General features: G+C 44.3%; 2 protein-coding genes across 4 annotated transcripts in view; one reads left to right on the top strand and one right to left on the bottom strand.

Moving 5' to 3' along the window:
* The window catches only part of MOB3B (MOB kinase activator 3B), a 92,321-nt gene that overhangs the window by 3,796 nt on the left and 67,357 nt on the right, over positions 1–21,168 (top strand). The window lies entirely within an intron of this gene.
* On the bottom strand, positions 6,563–7,153 carry LOC128405340 (interferon tau-2-like). Its single transcript, XM_053371869.1, has one exon. It carries the CDS (start codon positions 7,151–7,153, stop codon positions 6,563–6,565), a length of 591 nt encoding a protein of 196 aa, XP_053227844.1.

The raw sequence follows: 21,168 nt of genomic DNA on the forward strand, positions 1-21,168 counted from the left end.
CTTGTAAACTGCTTAGAGATTCTGTTTCAACCTAATGGTATGTACAATTTGTTAAATAAACCAGGGATGTAGCACACAGAGGGTGACCTCTAACTTTGGCCCACAAGGGGGTCCAATTTGGTCTGTAAGGCCGTTTCACAGGGCGATGTGCAAAGATGGACGAGGTGTGTGGTTCATTCCTGCTGATGAAGAAGACCTCTGAAGATGAGCAGAGAGTTCAGTCCTGCCTGCTGCTTCACTGGGATGTTGTCTGTCGGTGGGCGTATCGAAACATATCGCTGTGATTCCCGGTGTTTCGTAGGAGATGGATCTACTAACTTGTTTTCTTCGCTTGGAATCGAAAAGTGCCCAAATTGCCTTTTCCTTCTTCTTTCTCAGCATCTTCTCTCCCACAACAAAACTCCACCCAGCTGTGAGTCATTCCAAAACTTAACAAATCCCTGACTTAGATAAGTTTTAAAAAATGAAGCAAGCGTCGAATGAAATTATACTTCTCTGCTTCACCAAGTTTAAATTACAGATATTTAGTAAAACAGGTCCAGCTCTTTGATTGGAGCGAACCGCCAAAATACAAAATAACGCCGTGCAGTTCTGCTGATCGGACGGGTTGTTGCAAAGCTGTATTAAGTTTAGACTGAGGGCAAATTGTGCGTTTGGCTAGATGTCTACTGGTTACAGAATGAAAGGGAAGAAAATCCCTGTAACACCAGGAGACTTACTGAACAATCTGGAACAAAACAAAGCCCTTGTGTTCTGTGGATTGTAGCTGCCTTTCTAAATTGTGATTTCATTGTGCCTGGCCGATACCTGTTTTTCAACATTGTGGTATATCACCAGCTAAACATTGCAATATACCGATATATTACGATGTCTGAAATAAGGATGGAGCTATATAGAGGCAGTGGCTGGCTTCACGGTTTTTCCAGCGTTGTGGTTTTTGCATGTGAGACTCAGTTTAGCCAAGGATTCTTAAAGCGCTGTGCATATTAGAAGTGCTATAAAAATGCTTACTGCTCACACATAATTAATAAGCAAATGGCACAGAGGATGATTTGGTTGACCAACTCGTCTCCCTGTTTTTTCGTTTGTTCATCTGTAAATGCAAAGCTGGTGGAAGTGGCAGCGGCAGCAAAAAATTAGAATTGGTGAAGCTGGTCACAGTTGTTGCTCCCTGAATGTTGTGGACACGGGTTTCGGTGTCTGTATCCTGGTTGAGGTAACTTGTAACAAATCGATGAGCAAGGGCTTCTTTCACCTGTTCCTAGGGGAAAAGAAAAGGTGGGGGATTTTTTGCATTAGTGCTGTTATTTCAGTGAATTAAGAATAAAGACCATCTGGACACAGTGTTAGAAACTCAGATATACAAGCTAGGTATCAAATGGCTCCTTAAACCAGGGCTGCAGTTGCCAAAACGGAACGTCTACTTGCTATTTTGGGGCCAGACGTCAAAGTGCAAGTAAATAAATAGGTAAACACCTCCGGCGGGAAGGTAAACGGCATTTCCGTGCGCTGCTCTGGTTCTCCAGAAGTGGCTTAGTCATGCTGGCTCCCTTGGCCAATAAAGCGAGATGAGCACCGCAACTCCAGAGTCGGTCACGACTGGACCTAATGGTCAGGGGTTCCTTTACCTTTACCTTTATGCCCTTGCTATGCCGTTGTGGGTCGTCTGTTCTTGGGACAGGGGCCCAGTAGGAATTTTCCGATTTGGCTGATTGGCTGGTGCCACTTGGGTTTAGCCTGCCGCGTAGCAAATCGCCATAATTTTGTAATGTTTGGTGGTTAGGCATTGGTTCAATGTGGAGGGTAGGGTAGGTTGTCATACCTGCCCCTCCCAATGTGCGATAGGATATTCCATTAAAGGAATCCAGGGGCTTGCCATGCTTTTGTCCGATCCCCTTCCAAGGATTAGGGCCACGCCAGAGCACCTGGGAGCATTTTGGGGTGAGGTTGCATCTGTGGTAGGACCAACGCTCCCCCAGTATGTTTACCCTTACTGACTTCTGCCTATGTCCAGTTGTCAGTGCTGCTCTGCCAGAGGTGTCGGCGCAGCTAGTCGTACCACTGCCTAAGCAAACCACTCACATTCTGTAATCAATAAAGCTGTGGCCAAAATTATGCCAATAATCTTTAACTAATATTGGTGTCAACTGTATATTTCTTTGGGGGGTTCTTCACACGCAACAGTTGTACAATGCTGCAACCCTGGTGTAAGTTACGTGAAGTGCTTTGAACAATTGTTCTCTATAAATATCACATATTATAATTATACAGTGGACGCTTGGGTTGGGAACGTGATCCGTGCAGGATGCACGTTCACAACCCGCATCTGCGCACACGCAGGTCACGATTCGGTGCTTCTGCGCATGCGCAAAGCGCGATTTAGCACTTCTGCGCATGCGCGACCGCCGAAACCTGGAAGTAACCCGTTCCGGTACTTTCGGGTTTTGGCTGTCCGCAATCCGGAAAAACGCAACCTGAAGCAGCTGTAACCCAAAGTGTGACTGTATATATTTTTAAACGATGCTTTTAAAAATGCCAAGAATAATGCAGATACAAAACTAATACTCTAAAGAACAGGAAACCGTACAATAATATGGTATATAGGACAGTGGAAATATTTTGAATCGTTGATTTTTAAAAACGCGATTTGAAAGATCCCAAGGGAAAAGACATGATTTAGACTTTAGCCTTAAATCAGGTTTCCCATTTTGCAATTCCTATATTTGCTGGATAAGCATGCATGCCAACTGATTGCTTTCGCATAATGGTTTGCAACTAAATACAGCCTTTAGTATAACCAAGGAGCTTAATCGTTAAACCTTTGCTCTTGCAACCGACATGCCTTTTGCAGAGCAGAATTAAGCCTGCTTAGGAAAAAGAGGCAGATTTGTTTGTGACGACCCCTTGTTCACATGCGAGGAAGCAACTTCCATTTGATGGTTGGAGCCCCACAATAGGCAAAACAGTCCTGCATTGCGGAGGGTTGAACTAGATCAGGGGTAGGCAATCTAAGGCCCGGGGGCCGGATGCGGCCCAACCGCCTTCTCAATCCGGCCCGCAGGCGGTCCGGGAATCAGCATGTTTTTACATGAGTAGAATATGTCCTTTTATTTAAAATGCATCTCTGGGTTATTTGTGGGGCCTGCCTGGAGTTTTTACATGAGTAAAACTTGTGCTTTTATTTAAAATGCATTTACGGGTTATTTGTGGGGCATAGAAATTCATTCATTTCCCCCCAAAAAATATAGTCCAGCCCATTTTCAATTCCCCCCCCCAAAATATAGTCCGGCCCATTTTCATTTTTTTCCCCTTCAAAATATAGTCCGGCCCACCACATGGTCCAAGAGATGGTGGACAGGCCCACGGCTGAAAAAGGTTGCTGACCCCTGAACTATATCAGGGATCAGCAAACTTTTTCAGTATGGGGATGGTCCACTGTCCCTCAGACCTTGTCGGGGTGCCGGACTATATTTTGGAAGAAAAGAAAATGAACAAATTCCTATGCCCCACAAATAACCCAGAGATGCATTTTAAATAAAAGCACACATTCTACTCATGTAAAAACACGCTGATTCCCAGACCATTCGCGGGCCGGATTGAGAAGGCAAATGGGCCGGATCCAGCTCCCGGGCTTTAGTTTGCCTACACATGAACGAGATGATCCTGGTCGTCCACTCCAACTCTGCAAAGTATATACACAAAGTATCAAATGGGGTGACAGTAATAATAATGCAACAAAACAACACCACCACAAACTGGCTTATAGGAATAAAACCAAATTTACTAGAATAATAGCTAGAATAGAGATAGACTTGTAACCATTCAAGCAACTAACATACTAAGGTGCCATGAGCAAAACAAAGCCTGGAAATACTGTAAACATGGAGTGGATAAATGTACAACTGTATCTTAAGAAGCGTGTAGCGAAACGTAATATATCCAGACAGCAGGTCTCCTTTAGCTTACTTGCGTTATTCTCACCAGTGTGGTGGCTTTGATTTGCCTTCCTGTGATTGATCCATGTACACGGCTTTGTGTTTCCAACTCAAGACCCATTGAAGAACATCTCATCCAGTACAATCTTTGAAAAACAGCTTTGAGAAACTTTTTCATATTCTCCAGTGTGCTACCCTTGCCATTGTGGCGACATGGGGTTGCCATTCCGTGATTGGACTTATGCTACTTGTTGAATGGCTCATTTATCCAGTCTGTCTAACATTTATTGATTGCACATGTAACTTGTTAAGATACAGTTGTACAGTGGTACCTCGGGTTACATACGCTTCAGGTTACATACGCTTCAGGTTACTAACTCCGCTAACCCAGAAATATTACTTTGGGTTAAGAACTTTGCTTCAGGATGAGAACAGAAATCGTGGTCCGGCAGTGTGGCGGCAGCGGGAGGCCCCATTAGCTAAAGTGGTGCTTCAGGTTAAGAACAATTTCAGGTTAAGAACGGACCTCCGGAACGAATTAAGTACTTAACCCAAGATACCACTGTACATTTATCCACTCCATGTTTACAGTATCTCCAGTCTTCGTTTTGCACATGGCAGCTTAGTATGTTTGTTGCTTGAATGGTTACAAGTTTATCTCTATTCTAGCTATTATTCTAGTAAATTTGATTTTATATTTATAAGCCAGTTTGTGGTGTTGTTGTTTTGTTGCGTCCAGTCCAACGCTACAATTCTAAGTTTCTAAGGCTAAGCTTCCAATCCTGGGCTGCTTTGTCTGGGAAGAAAGACCCCTCTCCAAACATGGTTAGATTAACTCCCAGCAAAATGCACAGGATTTGGCTGCAGGTGTTCAGAAATGTCCAGAACGAAAGTCACTATTGCCTTTTAAAATGTGGCTCTTTTTGGGGGGGGGATGTGTGTTATTGGGTGGTTGTTTTTATTTTGATTATATTGTGGTTTTTATTTTGATCTTTGCGTGAACTGCCCTGAGATGTCCGGGTATAGGATGGTATATAAGTTCAATCAATCAAATAATGGAAAAAATAGGTAAAACAATAGTACCGCACCCTGAGTGAATTGGTTAAAATGTATTAAAAAGGGATCTAAAATGTGTTGGAAATGCCAAGAAGCAGAGGGGACCTTCCTACATATGTGGTGGGGATGTAAGAAACTAAGGAATATCGGGAGAGAATGGGAAAGGATTTCTCTTTCGCCTCCATTTGAAGCAAAACTCCCCAGCTTGTCTGAGGGATCATGTTCAGATCAGGTAGACCAGTGGTTCCTAACCATTTTTTGGCCATGCCCCATCTAAGCATCTCTAAAATCCGCATCTCCCCACCCCCGTGACTTATAATTCTTCTTATTCAAAAAGTGAACTCCTCTTCACATGGAAGAAGCCTATAAGGCCATTAACTGTTAATAACTCATTCTCGAATTGCCCCCCTTAAAAATCGAACTGTCCCCCTGTGGTGTGTGTTCCCCACGTTGGGAACCACGGATGTAGACGGTATGGGTTAGATCCCATGTTTTCTATGAATCTTTCAGAGCATCTGTTTACTCCTTATTTACTCCCAGTGGCCCTGAGTTGGAGGAAAGCACATTCTCGCTCCATCCATCACCCAGGAAAACAAGGAGTACCGGCTTGTGTGTGTGTGTTGTGTACTTAAAGGCAGGGAGGTTCACCTACCCTGTTTAGATGGCACTGCTGATATTGGAACCTGAATTTGCTGCCTCTCCCCTTCCTTCATTAACTTATTTTTTAATAATAACAGTAATTCACAATGTGGTGTTTGATAGACAATAATGATTCAGTCTTTTGTAATTGTAGGCTTCAGCACATTTGTTCTACATTCAGAATTTCACTTAAGGCTCCTTATATATATATTAAAATAGACACACTATAATATATATATTTTTTAAAAATCTATCTTAATTTTTTTAAAGCTGATTTAAAATTACAGATTTTTATCTGCAATTAAACCCAAAAAGTATTTGTTCTTTCTACACTAGCCGTGACCTTTCATGTTGAAATGTACCCTACACATGAGTAAATACTAAGATTTAAGCTAAAGAAGGGAACTGTACACATTCAGGATACTGGATGTGATTTTAATTATATGTTGCTAAGTTTTTAATTCCTTATGCCCACCTGTAGATGAAAACTAGATTTTCTTTCATCTTCACGCTGCAATATCTGGTATACTATGCAGTCATCAATTTACTTTTTTTTAATTAAAATTGCTGTAAATGAGACTTCTTTAGCTGTTTTTTTAGACGGATGCTACAACCACTCCTGGCTAGTTTCCAAAGGGCATACTTGAGGTTTTGGGGTGTTAATACGTCAATATAGGTTACCAGGAACTTCTGTTATAGGTTACCTATAAGATCCTTCCAACTTAATGGGATTCCAATTCATCTTTGTTGACCAGTTTTGTTCATTTCAGTAGGACTTCTCTGACAGTGTTCCCCTGTGTTTAGCATCGTATGAGAATATTCTTAACTAAAAAATAAATAAATACAGAGTTCCCCTAACCTTAGCCTTCTCCCCGCACTCTCCCAAGCTCTTACGCCAAGGTATATGAAAATATTACTTAAATAATATTACCTTACTCCTTTAGCTTGTTGAGAAGCTGGGTTATGAACAGAAAGCAGCCTTTCAGTTCTAAGTGGACCAGCTCCCAGGCGCAGCGACTCTGCTGGTTGGCGGCTAGGAAACTGTTCATCCTTTGAAAGTATCGCTTGACTTTTATGGGCGAAGGAGATGGTGCCCCGTTGGCAGAGTTTGCCAGCTTTCCTCCCTGCGTGTCTTTTGCGCATGCCTCCAGCTGTTTGGTTTGCTGGTAAAGGTCGCTTTGCAAGGACTCAAGACACGTCGCGTTCCAGGCGCCGCAAGGATGGCCTTTGCCGAGAACGTTGAGGCTCTGCTGGAGAACCTCACGGACGATGATGACGGCGCCGTCGCTCTCCAGAGCGTTGAGAGCTTTCAGAGGGAACCTGAAGTCCGTTGTCTCAGATATGCATTGCAGAGGGAATTGTCCAGCCGTCCTGCAGAGATGGTTCAAGTTGGTCTGGATCATTTGGTTCCACTGGGTGTGGAGCACAGGGCATTTGGAAAGGGGGCTGGATTGGGCAAGTTTGCCGGAGAGCACCAGCACGAGACAAACGCTTAAGCCGTTCCCACCAGTAGTGAAGCCCATGATGAACCAATGGCTATAACTACCTTATCTTCCTGGAGTCTCTTTAAATATATTTCAGAACACCTATAAAAATCTGCCATCCTGAATTCATTCAACATGAGACATTTGTATTAATCATGATATGAATTTTCCCCACCATCAAGATTCCAAATGCCTTTGAGGAACATGATTTGGTTGCTTTCAGTTTCGTTCAAGGAGTTTTAATTAAAATATGAGGTTTTGTTTTGTTTTTTACTACCTTCTTACAGAAAACTTAGCAAAGTTTCAAGCGGACCATAGCCCTTCCTAGGAGAGGGGAGAGAGAAAGAGTGCACATTTTCTTTTTCTCTTCTTTCTGTTTATAATATTTTAAATTAATTTCCAGTGCCTTCTTAGAATTAGAAAATAAACAAGAGTTCAGCACTAGCTCTTTCCTAAAATCTGAAGAGATTTCCCATCTCATATGTCTGCATCCTTAAAAGGTCCTTATTTGTTTATTCGTTGTTTAGTTTATACTTTTATAATGCTGTTATTCAGGCAAACTGTTCCCAGTTGATGAGAACACTAAAATAACAATAAAATTAATCTTAAAATCACACTAAAGTGGTTAATAATAATAATAATAATAATAATAATATTTTTTTATTTATACCCCACCCTCCCCAGCCAAGGCCGGGCTCAGGGAATAAGACAACAGTTTAGAGTAAAACCCAGAAGACTGGGAGAATAGGGAACTGTTTTCCTGGCACCAAAGAGAATGCATGGGCCTTTGTTGAGCGGGATTTGCAATACATCGCTGCTGCAAAGGGTTTTTCTCTGGTTACCTTAAATGCCCTTGGATAGCTCATGGAAAAATACCTCCATTTTTTATTTCTTCACATGGGGCAGACTGAGGTGGGAACAGCTATTCCTTCAGGTACTGAGGTCTCAATTTCCTATTTTATGTTATTTTACAGTGGACGCTTGGGTTGCGAATCGCGGGTTGCGATTCAATGCGCCTGCGCAAAGCACGATTTAGCGCTTCTGCGCATGCGCAACCGCCAAAACCCAGAAGTAACCTGAAGTGTCTGTAACCCGATGTATGACTGTATTTTTAAAACAATGTTTGGTTCCCAACCAGTTAATAACTTCCTATTTCCTTGTCTTCGGCATCTGAGTTTTAAGAAGCTGTCCTGTTTTTTCTATATGCACTTAGGTTATTGTTGTACCACATAGAAGCCACTAAGGGAGCCCATTTGACTGTGAATTATCTCTGTTGTAGACTTAACTTTTCAGGTTTCTGTTACTGGTCAAAAAGCGAAAACTGCTTCGTTTCCAACTGCATTGCCCCAGCTGCCTAACTGGTGGCAACTCTTCAAAAAGGAATTAGGGTGGGTATAATTTAATAAAACTTGGAGGACATAATTTAAATCCCTGCCTGGACTGGTCTTTTCTCTGCTTTTAGTTGCCCGTGAGACTTCAGCTCAGGTAACTGGGATTTAACATAAGATCCTATAGGTCTGGCTGAAGCATGCGTGAGGAATTTATGTCCCTCCAGAAGTTGTTACACTACAGCAGGGGCCAGCAGACTTTTTCAACAGGGGGCCGGTCCACTGTCCCTCAGACCTTGAGGGGGGCCGGACCATATTTTTGGGTGGGAAATGAACGAATTCTGTGGCCCAGAAATAACCCAGAGATGCATTTTAAATAAAAGGGCACATTCTACTCATGTAAAAACACGCTGATTCCCAGACTGTCCACAGGCCGGATTGAGAAGGCGATTGGGCCGGATCTGGCCCCCGGGCCTTAGTTTGCCTACCCATACACTACAGCACCCATAATCTCTGACTGTTGGCCATGCTTCCTGGGGCTAATGGGAGTTGGGAACTCAACAGTGGCTTACTGTAGATCCTTAGTAGGTTATGCTTATGGATTGATGTGCACTTGCTTGGAACTGGTGAATTTTACTTCCGAGTAGAACCTTTACTCAGCCATAAAGCTCAGTGGGGAATATTGTGCTATTTATACTTTCTCAACCTAACCCACCTCACGATTTTTGTTGTGAGGATAACATTGGGTGATGGGTTGATGGGGGAATAACCATGTTATCTTGAGCACCTTGATGAAGGTAGAGAGACAGAAAAAATAAAGATAGAAATAAGATAGAAACAGCATTTTTATATCAGCTCAAGTGGCCTGGCTTCCCCTAAAGAAGCTTGGGAATTCTAGTTTGGAGAGGGTGCTGAGAGTCATGGAAGTATAATCTTCAGAACTGGAGTTTGGAGAGACAAGGGTGTTGAAACAAGGGACTATAGCAGGCACCCCCAAACTTGGCCCTCCAGATGTTTTGGGACTACAACTCCCATGATTCCTAGCTAACAGGGTAAGTGGTCAGGGATGATGGGAATTGTAGTTCCAAAACATCTGGAGGGCCGAGTTTGGGGGTGCCTGGACCGATACTAAAGTACAGTCTGTGATTCCTCAGTCTATGCTAATATCCACTTAATCATGAATTTAGACAATAGGAGATGTAATTAAAAAGGAACATGAATGGCTCACTTTTTCTGTAGCTCCCTTGAGTTTGATTTTTGAATATGCTTTAATTTCGAAAGGGCTGGGCCCTAGCTTGAAATGTGCAAGCGACAAAGAGTCCTTGGAACAACGTGCAAGTTGTCCATCGCATTCCTTCCCCATTCATCTTTGGCCATTTTCTCCCTGTTTCTCCATACATGTTTTCAAAGTATGCGCAGAGAAACGTCAGAAGCAATGGTCACCCTGTGTCCATCATGATGATTTTCACATCAAGGGAAGTCACAGAACCTCTCTATTCTGCCTTGGTCAGGCCACACCTGGAATACTGTGTTCAGTTCTGGGCAGCATAATTTAAGAAGGATGTTGACAAGCTGGAAGGTGTGCAGAGGAGGGCAACCTAGATGATCAAGGGTCTGGAAACCGAGCCTGATGAGGAACGGTCGAAGGAGCTGGATATGTTTAGCCTGGAAAAGAGGAGACTGAGAGGAGATAGGAAAGCATCTTCAGATATCTCAAGGGCTGTCACATGGAAGAGGGAACAAGCTTGTTTTCTTCTGCTCTGGAGGGTAGGACTCGAACCCATGGCTTCAAGTTACAAGAAAGGAGATTCTGACTAAACATATGGAAGAGGTGTTTGACAGTGGAACAGTCTCCCTTGGGAGGTTGTGGACCTTCCTTGGAGGTTTTTAAGCATCTGTCCTGGACGCTTCAGCTGAGATTCCTGCATTGCCACAGGTTCGGACTTGATGACCGTTGGGGTCCCTTCCAACTCAACAATACTATAATTTCATTTTAGTTATACCAGTGTTGTCATCAATTTGCTGTTTTAAAACCTTTCGTTCCACAGTCTGCAGCCATCGGGCACAAGATGTTGGGTAAATTCGACCAGCTCAGCCGCCTGGTGGGAAATAGGATTAGATGCACCGATTCACCAAATGTCTTCCTTCCCAAGCGGAAGGGGGTTCATATCTGTCCTTAGGAGCACTTAGAGCAGGAAACAAATCGATATTAAGGAGATTTATACAGATTCATGCTAAGTTTGTGTCTCCTCAAAACAGATGGACAAGAGCTGTGCAAGTGCGGTTTCTAAATTTGGCCCAGTGGAGCATTTAACTGTGGGGAGCCAGCTTTCTCAATTGGGCTACTGCAGGCATGTCCAAAGTCCATTTCGGGGGCCTAATTTGGCCCGCTGGTTGGTTTAATCTGGCCCCTGTGGCAGTTTATTTTCTGGGGTAAAATCCTAAAAAAAACCCTCAACAACTTCAATCTTAAAAAATCCCTCAACAAATTCAATCCTAAAAAACCCCCCAACAACTTCAATCCTACTAAAAAGGTCAACAACTTTGGTTGGCCCTTCGGTTGGCCCTCACGGCCCTTCACTTCATCAAATCTGACCCTCTTTGAAAAAAGTTTGGACACCACTGGACTTGCAAACAGTTCTGAAAAGCCCCTTTTCCATTCCTCAAATTCTCACTTACTGGTATTTTAATTCCTTCCATTGCAAGCACATGCGCAGGTTGGATGCTGCCCAAGAGTGACATAATGATTTCTTATGTTTCATGATGACTGTGCACAGCTATATGGGTCGGGTGATTAAGAGCACGCTAAGCATTAGTATATAAGGAAGACGTATACTAGACAGAATGACCCAGACAGCGCTCTTAATTTGTGCGGCATCGCCTCCGGCATTTGTGACGAGGATAATTACTGTTGTTTAAGTGAGAGTGTTTTTCTATCCAGTTATGACTAAAGGAGCCAGCGTTTGAATTATTTGTGCTGTGCTTTTTATATATACCGTATTTTTTGCTCTATAAGACTCACTTTCTCCCTCCTAAAAAGTAAGGGGAAACATGTGTGCGTCTTATGGAGCGAATGCAGGCTGCGCAGCTATCCCAGAAGCCAGAACAGCAAGAGGGATCGCTGCTTTCACTGTGCAGCGATCCCTCTTGCTGTTCTGGCTTCTGAGATTCATAATATTTTTTTTTCTTGTTTTCCTCCTCCAAAAACTAGGTGCGTCTTGTGGTCTGGTGCGTCTTATAGAGCGAAAAATACGGTATATACAGTGGTACCTCGGGTTACAGACACTTCATGTTAGAGACGTTTCAGGTTACAGACTCCGCTAACCCAGAAATAGTACCTCGGGTTAAGAACTTTGCTTCAGGATGAGAACAGAAATTGTGCTCTGGCAGTGCAGCCGCAGCAGGAGGCTCCATTAGCTAAAGTGGTGCTTCAGGTTAAGAACAGTTTCAGGTTAAGAATGGACCTCCGGAACGAATTAAGTACTTAACCCGAGGTACCACTGTATATAAGAAGGAAGAAGAAATTTTTGAAAATTGTCATGATCCATAATCTTCTCTGATGCGCAGAGGCTGTTTTAAGGAGGATGTTCCATGGTCCTCCTACCTGATTGCTTTAGGCAAAAATGCCAGGAATTGAACCTGGAACATTCTGCATGCAAAGTATATGTTCTGTGTCAAGGACCAATCCTAAATCACCAGATTACTATGGCTCTGCACATGCTTTGCAAGTTCCTGTTAAATTATAGTCTCTGAAAACTTTCCTTAGTTGGACTTAGTGTGAGTATTGTATAGACCAGGGGTCAGCAAACTTTTTCAGCAGGGGGCTGGTCCACTCTCCCTTAGACCTTGTGGGGGGCCGGACTATATTTTGAAAAAAATAACAATGAACGAATTCCTATGCCCCACAAATAACCCAGAGATGCATTTTAAATAAAAGGACACATTCTACTCATGTAAAAACACACTGATTCCTGGACCGTCTGCGGGTCGGATTTAGAAGGCGATTGGGCTGGATCCAGCCCCCGGGCCTTAGTTTGCCTACCCATGGTTCATAGTGTTTGCACACACGGAATCAGCACATCTGATCTCCAAATAGCTCTATGGAGAATCTTGGAATCGTAGAGTTGGAAGGAACCACAAGGATTCATCTAGTCCAGGCATGTCCAACAGGTAGATCATGATCCGCCAGTAGATCACTGGACATCAGTGGTAGATCATTGGCTCCCCCAACTATGGTTCCCCTAAAAAAAGGGTTCCCCTGAGATTAAGAGTCTCGCGTTCCGCCAACTGAAGAGGGCAGGAATTGCCTCTGTTCGTTCTTCCTGGCTCCACTGTCAGGACAATCCAGCAAATAATGCCAGGCTCCAAAATGTGGGGCTGGAGATTGTCCCAGCTCTCGTGCGCAGAGGCAGATGTCCCGTGCCAGGAGGCAGGTTGGGTCTTGCCTACCGCAAGGACCTGGCTTGGCTAGGAAGGTAAATCAAGATTTGTGGGCCTAAATAAAATGTCGGTATCAGGTCAAGGGGCGACCTCAACAAGTGGGGCACCGGTGATAACCTCAATGGGTGGGTGCCCATGGTGGAAGCCCAGCAAACCGATTCCTCAAATGGTATTTTATTCCCAGTTACAGTGGTACCTCGGGTTAAGTACTTAATTTGTTCCGGATGTCCGTTCTTAACCTGAAACTGTTCTTAACCTGAAGCACCACTTTAGCTAATGGGGCCTCCTGCTGCTGCTGCGCCGCTGCAGCACAATTTCTGTTCTCATCCTGAAGCAAAGTTCTTAACCTGAAGCACTATTTCTGGGTTAGCGGAGTCTGTAACCTGAAGCGTATGTAACCTGAAGCATATGTAACCCGAAGTACCACTGTACTGTTCTGCACAAACACTGCAATCGCAGGTGGGAAATTTATGGGCTGCTCCTGAGCACGGCATAATAATTAAAAAGCTGTCAAGAGCAAAATGTAAATATAAATGACACTATAATCCTACACATTTACATAATCTGACACTTTCTTCAACAGAACCTAATATCTAGTAAAAAGTTTTCAGGACTGCAGCTTAAAGGTATAATCCTATACAGTGGTACCTTGAGTTACATACGCTTTAGGTTACAGACTCCGCTAACCCAGAAATAGTACCTCGGGTTAAGAACTTTGCTTCAGGATGAGAACAGAAATCATTCTCCGGTGGCTGAGAATCTTACCAATTCATGCAAACATCTTTCATTTTTATATTGTATTGCCCTGCAAGGACAAATATAGAAAGACTTGTGAATGAATAATTTCACAGAATTGATTGTATGATCGCATTCATAAAATGAATATGACTTACTCGTCTGTTGTAGCTTTTAAAGGATATTTTAATAATTTCTCACTACAGTGTTATTGCATCCCAGAGTTGGGGTTTTTTTTATTTAAAAAATGCTAATGCAATAGGCATGAACAGGCAATATCAGGCAAAGAATACAGACTTTATGCATATAAGACAGCAGTGCAAAGTGTTTTCCTGTAATGATCAAAGAGGTAATTGGGATTGATTTTTTGTTTAACCTACAAGTCTGACTGTTAAATAATTCCAAGGGACCTGCTGGGGGGAAATGTGCAGAAAACTAATGAGCGCTTTGCCAATGCTGGCTCAAATCGTTGTGGCAAATCAACTGGAAAAATAAAGAGAAGCCATCATAATAGAAGTAGTTTAGGAACATTGGCATATAATCCTAGTGGAAAAGACAATAGCATTATAGCAAATATGGGGAGGAAAATTACTACAGATTCCTCTGTATCTGAGCCATGGGAGAACTCTTCAGAACATGTGTAGAACCTACTAGATGAGGCCAGTGGTCCATCCATTCCTGCATCCTGTTCTCACAGTGGCCAACCAAGATGCCTGTTGAGCAAGATTCACACATGAGGACTCTGCCCTTTTGTGTTTTGATATAGCATCCCTTGTAAATCACGTTTCCTGAAATAATAATCACAGTAATAAGACTACGAAGCGTCTTTTGTACATCCCATCTGCTCATGTTTGACATTCATTCATTCCCGTGAATGTGTGTTGTGCTACAAGTTGTGTAACGCCAACAGTTATGGGAAGATAGTCCCCCTTGTTAAATCCCAGAGCTCCTATTTGCAGAGCATCTTGTTGTCTGTTGGCTCAGAAAGATAACTAGGGCAAATTAAGCCACCAGCTGACTTGGGTCATTACACATGACTAGGGCCATATGGTGAAACAGGATTACTTAAGTATGTCGCTGCTGGGCCACATTGTCTCAGGAATTAAAAGAGAGCAAAATGGGTCAGATCATTAAAAAACCACACCACGATTTTAACAGCTGAATAGTTTCAGGGAGGTTACTCACCTAACAGAGGTCAGAATAATGCTTGTGACCTTACCTGGAGCTTATAACAGAGGCTGTAATTGAAAAACGGTTGCTCCCAACCAGCTCATTGTCAACCTGGTGCATAAAGATGTCTGTGCCTTGCTCAATATTGGCAATGCTGTCTCCAGGTTTTTTTTGGGGGGGGGTCTGTGGTCCAACACCCTCAATAAAGGTAAAAGTAAAGGTAAAGGGACCCCTGACCATTAGGTCCAGTCATGACCGACTCTGGGGTTGTGGCGCTCATTTCGCTTTATTGGCTAAGGGAGCCGGCGTACAGTCATGTGGCCAGCATGACTAAGCTGCTTCTGGCGAACCAGAGTAGCGCATGGAAACGCCGTTTACCTTCCCGCCGGAGCGGTACCTATTTATCTACTTGCACTTGACGTGTTTTCAAACTGCTAGGTGGGCAGGAGCAGGGACCGAGCAACGGGAGCTCACCCCGTTGCGGGGATTCGAACCGCCGACCTTCTGATCGGCATGTCCTAAGCTCTGTGGTTTAACCCACAGCGCCGTCAATGGCCCCCCTCTAACCTAGACCAGAAAGGACTTGGAAACTGGGAATTCTTTGAGGCTGGTCTGATCTTTGATATTCAGTGCAAAGTGGCAATGGAAGCACTGTTGGGGCAAGGAGTCCTCTGCAGGTTTGGGGGCCATGGCAAATGTCCAACTTTGCCATCCCCTAGGGGGAGCCCTTGGGAGCGTGGCCTTACCATTTGGAAGAATGAGATAGCTGGTTTCTGGGCGTCACAGAAGTGCAGAAAACCTATTATTTGATTTATTATTGCATATTTTTTTCCGTCACAAAGAGGTGGCTTGTGAGATTTGGTGTGTCAGGTCTTGACTGGTCTTGGATATTCCTCACCTTGACTCGTGGGGAAAAGGGGAGACGTTTGCTATTCTGCTTCAGGCAGCAAAAAGTCTTGGGGTGGCCCTGCAAGTATACATGCCCCTTGGTCTGTGTGCAATATTTTTATGGAAGTCCATTGATGGAGGCAAGAATGGGCTACCAAGTATTAGGAATTGTCGGCAAATTTTGCTCCCCATTATCGTAACGCTAAACTTTGCAAAGTGGTGCTGAGTCGTTATTGAGTCGTTTCTCAGTCATGCTGAAGTACTGGGAAGTGGCTGTTCATGATTTAAGTACAGTCGTATCTTGGAAGCTGAATGGAATCCATTCTGGAAGTCTTTTCGACTTCCAAAACGTTCGGAAACCAAAGTGCGGCTTCTGATTGGCTGCAGGAAGCTCCTGCAGCCAATTGGAAGCCTCGTCGGATGTTTGGCTTCCAAAAATAGTTCACAAACCAGAACAGTCATTTCCGGGTTTGCGGCATTTGGGAGCCAAAATGTTCAACTTGCAAGGCGTTCGGGATCCAAGGTACGACTGTAATATGGAAGATCTTTCAGATATTTATTACTAATAAAGCTTTGAGATGTACCGTATTTTTCCGTGTATAAGATGCCCCCATGTATAAGACGCTCTCTATTTTGGGGGGTTCCAAATTAAGAAAACACCCCTAATCACTACCAATGTATAAGACGAGCCCCAATTTCAAACTCTTTTTTTTTTTGGTAAAAAAACCCCTTGTCTTATACATGGAAAAATACAGTAAAACAAGTCTGCATTTTTAAAAAATGCATCTTAAATATAGCTTTAGAAACCTGGAAGAATCAGATACCCCCTTTGGGGGGAAGGTGTGGACTTGGACAAGATCCCAAATGCTTTTGCACAGGTGTGTGTTGCTGTGTGTCTCGCTGCCCTTGGCTTGCGTTTTCCTGCCATCTGTTTGAGCACGTTGTAAATCGGTTGTCGCTAGGCAGCTGGTCCCCCGTTGCCGTCTCTGCAAAGTGGTCATCTTGGACGCCAATAAAATTAGCACTCAACGGAGCTTATCGCAACATAACTGGAGGAGGACTAGACATCTGTGTGGGATTCTAGATGCTCTGCTGTTTGCACCAATTAACAGCATCTGGACGGCAGTCTGTTTTCTTAAAACTTTCCAGCAGGGGAAGGTATTGGGGGAAGAGGAGGAGGAGGAGAGGGGGAAAAATCATAATAATCTAGTTATGATGATGTTGTATGAGCATGCCAGATATATATCCCTGAGAGAATACAGGCTCCCAACTAGGCGCCTTATTAGATTATCAGCATTTCCTAGCATGTTGTTCCCAGAGGATGAAAGATCAGAACAAAAATGAACTCTTGCTATGTGTCAAGGCTAGTGACTATTTGAGTGGGTCAGCTGTTCATACAAGGAAGAAGGTTTGCATTGATTTGGCTAATAGGATCGTGGCTGACCCAAACCAGTAGGGACTGTTAGATTAGTTGCAGAGCCCAAGCACTGCATGCAAAAAGTCCCAGGCTCGTTTGCTGGTTCATTCTGCTTCTTCTTAGGCGGGTGATTAAAACTTCTTTATAATTGGCCAAATAGATATTTGGATAGCTGTGCTGACCTGCTTTGTTTGTTGTTTTTATTGTGCGGTGCTCTGTGGAAGCGTGGAATATAAATTACTTCGAATAAATAGATGGGCAAACAGTTTGACCTGGTGTAAGGCACATCCTTATGTCCAGAGAGACAACATTCTTAAAAAGCCTTAAAACTGTCTGATAACTTATTAAATGAGGTCTGGGGCATTAGAATGGAGACAAGAACTCCATATTTTTCCCCCCATTTTTTTTAATTATTACACCGAATGGCTTCTAATGGTCAGTTCCATTTTATATAACATGTAATGTAAAAGAGTTATTGCTGTTAGAAATTGACAATGTTTTTAGCCACCGCTATTTAATATAAAGCAATATGACATCCAAACACAGATTTCCCAGTAGATTGTATTGCCTAGACCTCATACATCAATCCCCCTTTATGGCTATGTAGCAAGGTGGTAGAGGAATCAGAGCCTTTTATCTGTCAGGGATGTCGTTCCAACCTTCCAAGTTTAATAATTTCAAGCACAATTCAGTGTTGGTGCTGACCTTTAAAGCCCTAAACGGCCTCGGTCCAGTATACCTGAAGGAGCATCTCCACACCCATCATTCTGCCCAGACACTGAGATCCAGTGCCGAGGGCCTTCTGGCAGTTCCTTTGCTGCGAGAAGCCAAGTTACAGGGAACCAGGAAGAGGGCCTTCTCGCTGGTGGCACCTGCCCTGTGGAACGCCCTCCCACCAGATGTCAAAGAGAAAAACAACTACCAGACTTTTAGAAGACATCTGAAGGCAGCCCTGTTTAGGGAAGCTTTTAATGTTGGATGGACTGTTGTATTTTGGTATTCTGTTGGAGCCGCCCAGAGTGGCTGGAGGGGCCCAGGCAGATGGATGGGGTATAAATAACAAATTATTATTATGATTATTGATACAGATGGGGCTCATCCACCTGGAAAAGTAGCCCATCTGGGAGGTGGAAAACTCCGAACCTGACCCTTGCAGCTATCCTGATTCATGAGGCTTCAGGAGTAAACCCTGAGGAAATATCTGTAACCACTGCCTTGCGGGGGACATATTCTGGAGAAGAAAAGGTTAAGGAGTAAGCCCTACACAAAGCGGGAGTCCCTAGGATGGTTGGGTGGTGCCATGTACACCTCCTTCCCGGAACTCCTTCAGCCAAGCTGGTGCCAAACATATTGCTCTGCTTTCCTTTGGAGCACACCAGCGAGGCCGAGAGTGTGGGCTCTTGTTGTCTGGACACCCCCAGGACCTCCATACACACTGCCCTGGTTTGTACCCCAGAGGGGTCACTTCAGTGCTACTGATGCAGCAAAAACAATACAGGAAGCAGCCCTTTACAAGCTCCAGAGAGCTTTACAAGCTCCAGAGAGCCAGTGTGGTGTAGTGGTTAAGAGTGATAGACTCATAATCTGGGGAACCGGGTTCGCGTCTCCGCTCCTCCACACGCAGCTGCTGGGTGACCTTGGGCCAGTCACACTTCTCTGAAGTCTCTCAGCCCCACTCACCTCACAGAGTGTTTGTTGTGGGGGAGGAAGGGAAAGGAGAATGTTAGCCGCTTTGAGACTCCTTAAAGGGAGTGAAAGGCGGGATATCAAATCCAAACTCTTCTTCTTCTTCTTCTTCCTGATCTTTGCAACCACAGCTGACGCTGCGATTCCCCGGCGGTTTGGCTTGACCCCCAGGAAGCTCACTCCATTGTCTCTTGAGCCAGATGGATGCCAACTGTAGATTGAAACGCCTTACTGTTAAATTAGCGAAGAGCGTGTGCATTTTGCATGTTGACTCTTTAAAATCCTTTTTTAAAAGAACGTTGCCTTAACTTGGGAAGGCATCTAAAAATGTCACAAACAGGTAACGTTTCTGTCGCTAAGACATGAATATTAAAATTAAGGAACAGTAAATGCAGGGCTGTCGCCACTTATGTTGGTCCCGGTGATATTTACACGGGTTGTTAGTCCTTGGTAATTGATCCCCCACCCTCTCCGCCTTTGTTGATGAAGGAAGTGGTTGGAAGTTGACTGCAAAATAAGTGATTCAAGATACTAGTTTTGTGGCATTGGAATGGGATGTGCGACAACAGCGGAGCGTGGGGTGGAAAGCTGCACCTGCAGCTGGAGACACATGGGAATCAAACTGCACATTATGCCTAACGATGATAATTGCATAAATTAAAAACCAGAAGGTAAAAGAAATTGCATGTTATGCTCCATGTCAAGCGTGGCTTTACATCTCCTGTTGCTTTTAAAATCACAGCCTCTGTGTGTGCAGTTAATGGGATTGTAAAGGTATAGGTAAAGGACCCCAGGACGGTTTCAGAGGCAACTATGGGGTTCGTCTCGCTTTCAGTCCAAGGGAGCCTGCATTCATCCACAGACAGCTTTCCAGCAGGACTAAACCACTTCTGGTGCAACAGGACACTGGGACGGAAACCAGAGTGCACTGAAACGCCGTTTACCTCCTGGCCACAGTGGTACTTATTTATCTACTTGCACTGGCGTGCTTTCAAACTGCTAGGTTGGCAGGAGCTGGAACAGAGCAACGGGACCTCACTCCATTGCAGGGTGTCAGGTGTGCATGCAGGAGCCAGGTCCTGTGACCAATAGGAATTTGCTGGACTGGGGCCTTCCTAAGTTTGTTCTGAAGAGGCAAGGTGTGGCTTCAGAGGTGAGGCTGACTGGTAACTCACAGCACCTGGTGGCAAGAGCTGGGAAGGGGTATAAGGTCAGCATTTCCCTTCGGCTCTTGGCCACAGCAACATGCTTCCTGTCTTAGGCTTCTTGCTTCCTGATCCTTGAACCTCGGCTTGTTGACTCCCTGCTTCTTGATCCTCGGACCCCTGACTTCGTGCCTCCTTGCTTCCTGACCCTCGGACCCTCGGCTTCCTGAATCCTGGCTTCTGGAACCCCGTTCCTGCTCCCACCCCGCCATCTTGCCCCTGGTCCTGACACCCCCTGCCGAGACTTTGATCGCCCATGAACACAGGGATTCGAACCGCCAACCTTCCGAGCGCCCAAGGAAGATAGGGTCATTTTCTCACCCCTGGGCAGGCCCAGTGTTTGAAATTCCCCGGGTGCCAGGTGCACTTTGCAACCAGGTGACAGTGCCCAGCTCAAGATATTCATCTGAACTAGCCAGAGGTTCAAGTGAGAACCAACCACAGTCAGTCCAACGTTTGAAAAATAAAACGTTCGAGCCGTCTCGCCCCCAAATGGCAACAAGGCGACCGCAACCTTGGTTTAAGGAGCCATTTGGCGCCTAGCTTAGATACCTGAGTTTCTAACACTGCCAGAGAGGTGCTGTCAGTCAATATTGAGCTGGATGGATTGGGACCCTGACTTAGCATAGACAGGGTCGGATGTTGCAATATTGTGTGTTTCTAAAGCTGGCCTGAAGTCGATGTATTCAGTCTGGCGCTTTCGACCGCAATGGTTCGTTTGCAGTGGTTTGAGAGTTTTAAGATTTGGGTCTAGTTTGAGTCTCTCCATGCCCTCCGGTGTAAAATTCATGTGCTCTTGGTCTATAGGTTTTGACTCATCCCGAAGGAAAGGCATTGTTTGTGCCAGTAAATAAGAAAGGGCTGCAAGGTATCCAGGTGTGCCTTCTTCCATCTTCAGACGCCGATGATTCACACCTAGATAGTCTGCAGGTAGCTGCTGTCAGCTTCGGGCAAAGATAGTACAACATTAAAAAAAGAGGCTGTTTGCATGTTTCTCAGTCATGCTACAAGCTCACGTTTGCAAATGAGACAAGGGTACCAGCCCGATGAATGCTGCGGGTTGAGGCTCACAGTCTTGTCTGGTAATGGGGCTTATTTTTTAATTTCATGAAACATATACACCACTTGATTTTTTAAAAAAACAAAACAAAGCAGGTTACTATAAAATTGAGAAAGATTCAAAAC

The sequence above is a fragment of the Podarcis raffonei genome, chromosome 17 (assembly GCF_027172205.1).
Source record: "Podarcis raffonei isolate rPodRaf1 chromosome 17, rPodRaf1.pri, whole genome shotgun sequence".
NCBI classification, from domain to species: Eukaryota; Metazoa; Chordata; class Lepidosauria; order Squamata; family Lacertidae; genus Podarcis; species Podarcis raffonei.